Genomic DNA, 8,824 nt, shown 5'->3' on the forward strand with positions numbered 1-8,824 from the left:
CACTAGCGCAAAACGTTACGGAAAGTCGGGTTTCGGTCTTAACCCCCCCCAAATCATTGATGTCCGAAGGGCAGGGGCTGTTGCAAAGCGGAGTGACCGTCCTTCGGATGGGTAGCAGGGTGCGGGGTCATCTTGGGAGGGTCTTTCCTTCCTTCGTCCGCTTACGTCTTTCACGAAAGAAAAGGCATTTCTGCACATGTAAGTATGTGGACCCAAGGGCAGGTGTGGGATGTTGAAGGTACCTCAAGACTGGGTTTGGTGGACTATGTTTCAGTCCAGTTTTGGCCCTAAGCAGAACAGATAAAACTTGAGATCCGGTGCTTTCCTTCCCTTCGTCATATGCGTATAGTTGGAAGCCAAAGATAACATGTGAATTTGCACCTACGTCCTGAGGTCAGGATGCCCGCGTGCGTTTTCGAAGCCCCGTCGGAACCGGGTCGGTGCCGGTGGCCAGCACGCGGGGCTGAAGAGGGCTAGCTGCTCAGATTGCAGCCAGCCGCATTCTTTAGGCATTATCGTCCGTGTCGCTGCTGGGTGCAATTGAACTGCTGACCGCACAGGAACCTGAGCCAAGTAAATTCCAGTTTTTCTAATAGTTTTGTCCTGGAAATGAAAAGAATCGGACTGCTCAAAAACAGGGAAAAAAATGGAAAGGAAAGAAAGATCACTTGTAGTTTGCCGAACGCCACTGAAGTGTTCTGATTTCTAGAATTTGCAATCAGCCGTCCCTTAACCTCCCGTTAGGATTGCACTGCCAGGTTTTACAGCCTCCATGGAAAGGATTGGTCTAACCGTATGGTACCATCCTGCTCCGATCCGCTCGCGTACTCCTCCCCGTTTTTGTTCCTCTTCCAATGAGAGAACGCAAACGTACATTCTCCTCTTCTAAAACATAAGCCTGGGCAGGGAGGATGCTACATCTGAAATGCAACAGGGCTGACTGACAGCTGGCAACACCAGCAGTTTTTTTTAACCCCTTTCTTGACTAGAGATCTTTTAAAAGGATAATTTCTTTTAAAAGCATTCAACGGTGAGCTAGTAATTATAGTGCTGCTAGTAATTACAGTGCGTGGTGCAGGAAGCTTCCAAACTGACACGCCGTGGGCAAATATTGTCTCAGAAAGGAAAAAACATCCTTAGGCTGAGGGAGATGGTAAAGTATACGCTCATGTGGCCACCGGGAGAGGAATATGCAAAAGGAGTTAAATGGGAGATCTCCGGTAGGAAGTAGATGTCAAAGTGCCGCGGGTGCTCAGGGGATTTGTAATCTAAATGTAGCGAGGGAATCTGTAGTGATAACAATCAGTAGGGATTTTTTTCCACCTGGCTGCCTGGTTGCCATGGAGATTGCCATTATGTTTAAATGATAAAAATAACTGCTTTTGCTAATGGGGAATCTTCTGAATGGTAAGGAGGACTTTTCCTGGGACTCTTCAGAAACATGGAGGGGAACCAGATTGGGGAACAGGAGGCAGGTAGGAAGAAAACAAAAGTATTCTAGGAAGATGTGGCAGGGTGGGCATCGGGGATTGCCAAGGAAGCATGTTTGGAACAACGTGAGGCTTTCGAGAGATGGTGTGGGTCACCAGAAGCTGCCGTCACCTGTCTGTGTCCTGCTTGTCCCATTATTTTTCCCAGTTCAGCTAGCTGATTCAGTTTTTCTGCCAACATCTCGCCCTTCTCCCTAGTCAGACTTTCATTTCAGGGTATGGGGCCTGAGGAAAAATGCCATGGAAGGTAAAGACAAAATAGGGGAGTATGTGCTTGATATGATGTATCTTGAAGTTCAACAAGATATAAAATTTTCAGATTCAGAAGTAAGAGGGGAGTGAGCGGATATTTCTTGGTGACCTGTACTTAACAGCGTCCAGATAGAAAATGATACAGAGAATTCGTAGAATCGTAGAGTCGTTTAGATTGGAGATGACCTTGAAGATGAAAAAAGATTCAGCTTCAAATGATCCTTTATGGTGTGAAGAAAGCGGTAAGATTTGTGGCAGTAAAATCTGGTTCAGCCAGCTCCATTAGTTGGGTCGCTCTCTGCTGAGTCCAGGGTATCATGAAATATATTTCTTTTTCTGCCACCTGAGCAATCGTTTTTCTTCATCCTGTTCCTATATCTGTATTTCAGGATCCTTTCATAGCATTTCATCTTGACAAGACACTAGTGAGAAAGTACATGAGCCCACTCTTGATTGGGGAACTGGCACCAGATCAACCCAGCTTTGAGCCCAGCAAGAATGTAAGTATCCTAAAAACTTGGTATTTGGGTTGAAATTGTGCTATTTAACTTCTCTCACTGGCAGCCAGAATCCCCTGTACACAAAATGACAGTATCTCCTGGAATCACTGCGTTGGTCTGGACCTTCCCTTTCACTTCATGTCATTACTAGTAGTCTTAGTGAAGATTTGTCTCCAGGTGACCCTCAGCTTTTCCCCATTGCCACAGTACCTCCTTGAGAGGGGAAACTGGGCTCCCCTTTGAGTTCCTGAGGCATTTTCAGACCAGCCAGGGTCTGACCAGCTTGGGTCTCCCCGCAGAAAAAGCTGGTAGAAGATTTCCGTGAACTCCGCGCGACCGTCGAGAAGATGGGGCTTCTCAACCCCAACCGCACCTTTTTCATCCTGTACCTTTGTCACATCTTGGTGTTGGATGTTGCAGCTTGGCTCACCATCTGGTATTTTGGAGCATCCACAGTGCCTTTCCTCATCTCTGCAGTGCTTCTAGGCACTGTCCAGGTAAGCAGCTAGCCAAAAAGAAGCCCCAGAAACACCAAAAGCCAGCCTTTTGAGACTCGGGTACTCATTGCCGTTAGCGCAGGAGGAATCTTCTCTTCGTGAACTTCCCAAAATCCTCCTTCTCCCTGGGTTCCTCCGAAGGGGCAAAATTACAGTGCCATGATATACTGCTTTGGTAGAGCAGACTTTGCCCTGCTTTTTCGTTCCCGTAGTCCGTCAAAGCCCTCCTTATTCCCAGCCTTCTTCATACAATGAAAGCCATGCTACGTTTCGGAGGTCCCTTGTGCCAGAGCTCGAAGGGGCTGTGCAGGGGCCAAGCCACCGCGTTCCCATGGGAACTTGCCGGGAGTTAGAGGAGAGGGCAGAGCCGCTCTCAAAGCCCCAGCTATTTCTCCTGTGGCCAGCTGATCCCCTTGGAATTACAAGTACTCGGAGGAGGCAGCAGCAAGCTGCTCCTTAAAGGAGACTTTGTTGCCGGTTTCAGTGCAGTTTTGTAAGAGAATAAATGCTGTTTCTGAGCTCCATCACTTCCACATCCCCCCCGCCCCGTGATTTTTTGCCTTCCTCATGAAAACAGCTATCTGGGACTAAAAGTTGTTAGGCAAGGACTGCACTGGTGTGTAGTAAAAGAGAAGTGTTTGGCTTGGGTCCTAGTAGTGGAAATGCTCTCGCCATCCGAGGGTGTGTTGTGAGGAGCGTGGGAGTGGGAGAAGAGAAAGCCCTTTTCAGATCCAGAGCCTCCTGACGCTTCTTTTTCCCCAGCAGCACTGTTTTTTGGTTTTCTTATTTATTTATTTTTTAATAATTCCAGGCCCAGGCTGGCTGGCTCCAGCACGATTTTGGACACCTTTCAGTCTTTAGCAAGTCCAAGTGGAACCACTGGGTGCACAAGTTCGTGATCGGCCATCTGAAGGTGGGCATTCGGTGCTGAGAGGGTCTGCTAGAGCCTTGCCTGGGATGCTCGGCAGTCAAACCCAACCTCAGTATAAGAAGAAAGCAAATGCAAGGAACTACTGGGGAGGGAGGACTAAGGGCAGAAGATACAACTTCTTTACGGCACTCTCTTCTCATCCCTTCCTGCAGGGAGCACCAGCCAGCTGGTGGAATCACCTCCACTTCCAACACCACGCTAAACCCAACTGCTTCCGAAAGGACCCTGACGTTAACATGCACCCCTTATTTTTTGCTTTGGGAAAAACACTCTCTGTAGAGGTGAGAACTGCCGAAGGCTGGGAGGTTACAGCATTGGGATTCAAATTTGGAAAGCTGCAGAGAGCTTGGAGACTAGTGACCAGCTCGTTTGGTTAATCAGCTGTCTCTGTAATTCAGGAATTTGGAGAAGGTGCAGCTTGGCATTAATGGCCTTTGAGAAACAAGAAGAGAAAAGATCCTGGCGCATCAGCTTCCGTATACTTTATGCTGCAACTGGTTTTTAATGTTTTTTTCCCTAATACAATCTTGCTATGGGTTGAAATTTTCCAAATTTATTCTGAAGGTTAAAAAACCCCACCAAAACTGCTTCTGTAAAATGAGAAATACATCCAGAAAATGGTTTAAGTTGACCTGCTATTTTATATAGTGCTACTTTGCCTTCCGCTGGTCCCTAATATCCCTTAGTAATACTTCTGGCATTTTTGTGTTCTTAAAATTTCAATAGACGTTATTTTTGCTATGTTTTCAAATGAGTGAAATATTTGTCACGATTACAAGTTCACGTTTCTCTGACAAGAGACTTGCAGTTGCATGAAGATAAGATTGCAAGTTGTTCTCTTTACTGAGATCGGCTTTGACTAATTGTAGTGTTTTGGGAAATGAAGCAGCAGATGACAAGCAGGGACGATCTGGAACATTTACAATTACTGATCAAAGAAGTTACTTCAGTGGTCTCAGGCTGACAGTGGGTGTCAGACTGGGTCCCATCTGGAGTCCAACTCTTATTTCTGGTGCGACTCTGAAGTTAAATGAATGGCTTTAACATTTGTCCGTCCTTCAAAAAAATGGTTACATAAATTCATAGTGTTGCCTGGCTTAAATGCTGTGATTTGCACTGAAATAAAGGGAGGGTTGCTGTCCGGAATTGGTTTGGACGTGTACGAGGATAGAATGGAGTTCCTTAAGGAAGTCAGTGATGCAATCTGCTGTGTTTATACAGTGAACCCAGGAAAATTAGCACTCTCAGAGGGAGGATAATCTATTGACCCCTGTTCCTGTGGACACAGTTTAAAGTCTAGATGCTCATTTCTCTGCTTTGGAGATTAATTGCAAGTAGGTGGGAGATCTACACACTGTCATCTTTATTAATAGTACCATAGAGTTTTCTTTTTTTCTGAAGCTCTATATTGGCAGCCAGCTGTTCTCAGTGCCCCATGTGGTTTTTGATTTAAGTGTTGTCGGGCAACTGTGCCCTCTGTAAGGAAAGAGTTTCCAGTGCACGTTGCTGTCTGCGGTGCAAGGGACTACCCAGGCTCTTGTGCATCCAAGGCAGGGGTGAAAACTTATGGTAGCCGTCATAGACTGATGTTCCAGGGGATGATGAAGCCAGTGGCATGGTGGATGGTAGCATGGTTTGATCGGACATCTCTTTCAAAGGTTAGGAGGTATCTAAGTATGCATTTCTTCGAAAGCATAGGTAAGAGTTTAGGCACAGATGTCTTTAGCTGTCTTCACGGCCTGAGTAATTTGCTTGTTTTAACAGCTTGGTGTACAAAAGAAGAAATTCATGCCTTATAACCACCAGCACCAGTACTTCTTCATCAGTGAGTAACCCTACCCTTTTGCAGTTCTATGGAGAGCATTCCCTCAACCCCTTCTTTTTCCAGTCCACCTCCCTGGGATACAAGGACACGGTTAATGTCTCTGCAATCTGTTTCTCCACTCTAGTTGGTCCTCCGGCTCTGGTGCCTCTTTACTTCCAGTGGTACATATTCTACTTTGTGATACAGCGGAAACAGTGGGTGGTAAGTCAGCGCCGGTTTGCCAGTGGTGACTTCTTCTTTTACAGATACATTTCAGCGCAAAAAATTACAGGGAGGAACTCTGAGCCGACTATCCCTGTGGCAAGGGGTGTGGGTATACGATCTGGGAAATAATCCCTCTGATGTTCTGCCTCCGTCCAGGGGGTGTGTGAGGGTCTGGAAGCGTTCCTTCTCCTGCAGAGTTGATGTTCGTACAGAACTTGTCCTTCGGGTAGCGTAAGAGTCTAGTTTAAGGTAGAAGTGATCATCCTGACCACTCCTTTTTGTTTTTCCAAACCAATACGATTAAAACTTAGGGGCACAGAAAAAGGGGAAAAGTAGCAGAAATCGGGGCGCGGGGTGGGGGGGGAGTGGAGGAGGATTCAGTGTGCCTCCAATTTGCAAAATGATATATTAAAAATCAAGTAGCTTTCAAGTACCCTGAAACTAAATCCTCACAGTTCAGTGTGAAGTGGAATAAGGGATGTGTAGTAGGCGTTCAGAGTTGTTAGGCAGGTAGTTTATTAGGGGACAATCGAAGACCTTGAGAAATAACGTGGTTTTTAAGGACTTTAGAAAAAATGCAGGAAAAAGATGTCTCTTCTCTGAGTTGTAGGGGTTAGAGATGAGGCATCTTGGCTGTTTTATTCTTGCCTGGGAGGTGGGACAGTTGGGAGAAAATGAGCACGAGGGAAGTAAGAGTTTGCAAGAAATGTGAAAAGGAAGGAAAAAAAGGATGAGATGGAGGTAAACCAGGACTCTTAATTCTTTTAATGGCTAGGGTTTTGGTTTTCTCACTACTTGCTTTCTCTTTGGACCCAGAGAAAAACGTGATGCTTTAGAGCGTGTCCTCTCTAGTGTTTGGTCTGTGCTGGGCTCATAAGACCGGGATAATTCCCAAGCACAGGAATGGCTGGGGAGTAGCTGCATGTCGGATTGCTTTGTGGTGGGGCTGGGGAGGAAAAAATCTCTCAGTGAGAGATTATAGGAGGTTTTAAAGGGAGTACCACGTAAGTGGGTGGTAAATTCAGAAGCCAGTAATTCTTCCTCTTAATGAAGTTTTATCTGGTCCCTACACTACAGGACCTGGCCTGGATGCTGACTTTCTACATCCGATTCTTTCTCACCTACTTGCCCTTACTGGGGGTGAAGGGTATCCTGGGCCTTCATCTGTTAGTCAGGTATCATTCAACTTGTAATTCCTCTGTTTTCTTCACTCGGTTCCTATTGATCCTTTACGTCAGCTTTTCTTCAGCCTCCTGGTTATCATCTTTCTCATCGACTCCCTATTCTTCTGTCTCCTTATGCCTTTCAGCAAGGCTGGGGTTGTTGGCTGTCAGGCGTGTGTCTTTAGAAGGTAGAAAGTGTCTGTGTAGAAGGTAGAAGGTGTGTGTAGGTCTGATCTGCTGACCAGATGTTGGGGGTTCCCGGTGTTCGTTTTATCAAGCAACGGCTGGCTTGTGTGTGTACAAGTGTTTTATACTGACTGGTTAGGGCGTAGGTGTGCGATCAGTAATGGTTTTGTGTGTGTTTGTGTGCACAGGTTTATAGAGAGTAACTGGTTTGTCTGGATTACACAAATGAATCACATCCCAATGCACATCGATTATGATAAGAACATGGACTGGTTCTCTACCCAGGTAAGACCTTCTTTCCAGAGACGTGTGGCTTCGAGGGTGAGAAGTTATAGTTCTGGGTATGTAACGCCCGAAAGAGCTGATCGCAGAAGCGATGGGAACCGAGAGAGGAAAACGTCAGCAGCTTGTCCTCACTGTGTGAAGTGAGCGATTAGTGAGAGAAAGAAGGTGCAGAAGTGGGATGGAGGCTTCAAATGCCTCAAGGAAAATAATTAGAGATGCTACAATACTCTTCAGATAGAGAGCTTTCCCTGCATGAAGGACGCAGATGTCTCTCCTGTGCACTCTGTAGTAGTTTCATTCTGAAGCCATTACACAGTTCTTTTAAGTGAGAGAAGTAAAAGTTGTGGTTGTTATGGCTTATCTCACTGGAAAGGCAGGTTTGTTCTCCTCAATTATGTCCCTAACAATCGTGTATCACAGCGTGGCCATCTCGTGTTGACTGGAGATAGCTCTTGGCGTTGCTGTATTCAGCTAGAAGGCATGTGACGATAAGGAACGTGTACCTGCTTACTGTTGTGTTCGGCATGTGTAAGAGAAGGGACGTTCCTAAAACAATACTTACGTGTTGCTGTTTTTGTCTCTCAGCTCCAGGCAACCTGTAATGTTCATCAGTCCTTGTTCAATGACTGGTTTAGCGGACATCTGAACTTCCAAATCGAGCACCAGTGAGTTGAAGCATGGGTTGGGGATGTGAGGGAATTTCAAGGAGCGCTAGTTACACTAAGTCTGAAGAGCCTCTATCAGCTCATACAAGAACAAAAGATAATGGGGGTAAATTTGGTGCTTTTTCTATGGGGATGGAATGGGAACTCCAAGTGATGAGTCAGAAAATTTTTGGAGCATGGGTGAGCACCGACACCGCTTCAGATAGGAGTAACCTGGCACAGGAGTGAGTATTACCAGCCTCCTGGTTAGTACAGGTACTGAAGTGAGGTGAGAGGGACCACTGCAGAGCACTGATGGCTATGGGCACAAGGGGAGGTTGAGGCACCGAAAAGAGGCAGGAATTCTGTGGGGTGATGACTGATGCCATTGAATCACCATATTCTTTTCCCACAGCCTTTTTCCTACAATGCCTCGACACAACTACTGGAAGGTGGCCCCTTTGGTGAAGTCCCTGTGTGCCAAACATGGTATCGAGTACCAGTGCAAGCCATTGCTCACGGCTTTTGCGGACATAGTGCAGTATGTATCCACCCGCTGCATGCCCCAAGTCAAGGGTTTTCCAATATTACGGAGTGAACAAGCGAGGGACATGGGAAGGGGAGGGGCAGCCAGCTTGGATCACAGAAGTTCTGTGAAGAGCTGTAGATAGTATAGATGACTATGACAGGGATTGGAAAACTGTTCAGCCATGGCGCTGGTTTCAGTAATAGCAGACGGAAGGTGTCAGACCTAATGGGGAGCTCCTTTTCTTCAGCTCTGAAGAGTCAGAGGTCGGTAGGGTGCCAGGTCTGGTCCCTCTGTCTCTGAGTATGCTCCAGGGAAAGA

At 46.4% G+C, this 8,824-nt stretch overlaps 1 protein-coding gene across 1 annotated transcript in view; it reads left to right on the forward strand.

The window, feature by feature from the left end:
- The first annotated feature begins 1,730 nt into the window (after positions 1-1,730).
- Positions 1,731-8,824, forward strand: part of LOC104162790 (fatty acid desaturase 1-like) — a 7,822-nt gene continuing 728 nt past the window's right edge. The window contains exons 1-11 of the mRNA XM_009701606.1: positions 1,731-1,817; positions 2,132-2,242; positions 2,542-2,739; positions 3,551-3,652; positions 3,823-3,951; positions 5,435-5,495; positions 5,620-5,696; positions 6,777-6,874; positions 7,237-7,333; positions 7,919-7,998; positions 8,393-8,518. Coding sequence (XP_009699908.1) covers positions 1,731-1,817; positions 2,132-2,242; positions 2,542-2,739; positions 3,551-3,652; positions 3,823-3,951; positions 5,435-5,495; positions 5,620-5,696; positions 6,777-6,874; positions 7,237-7,333; positions 7,919-7,998; positions 8,393-8,518 — 1,166 coding nt within the window. The remainder of the gene's footprint in view (positions 1,818-2,131; positions 2,243-2,541; positions 2,740-3,550; positions 3,653-3,822; positions 3,952-5,434; positions 5,496-5,619; positions 5,697-6,776; positions 6,875-7,236; positions 7,334-7,918; positions 7,999-8,392; positions 8,519-8,824) is intronic.

The sequence above is a fragment of the Cariama cristata genome, unplaced genomic scaffold, assembly GCF_000690535.1.
Source record: "Cariama cristata isolate BGI_N322 unplaced genomic scaffold, ASM69053v1 scaffold10376, whole genome shotgun sequence".
NCBI lineage: Eukaryota > Metazoa > Chordata > Aves > Cariamiformes > Cariamidae > Cariama > Cariama cristata.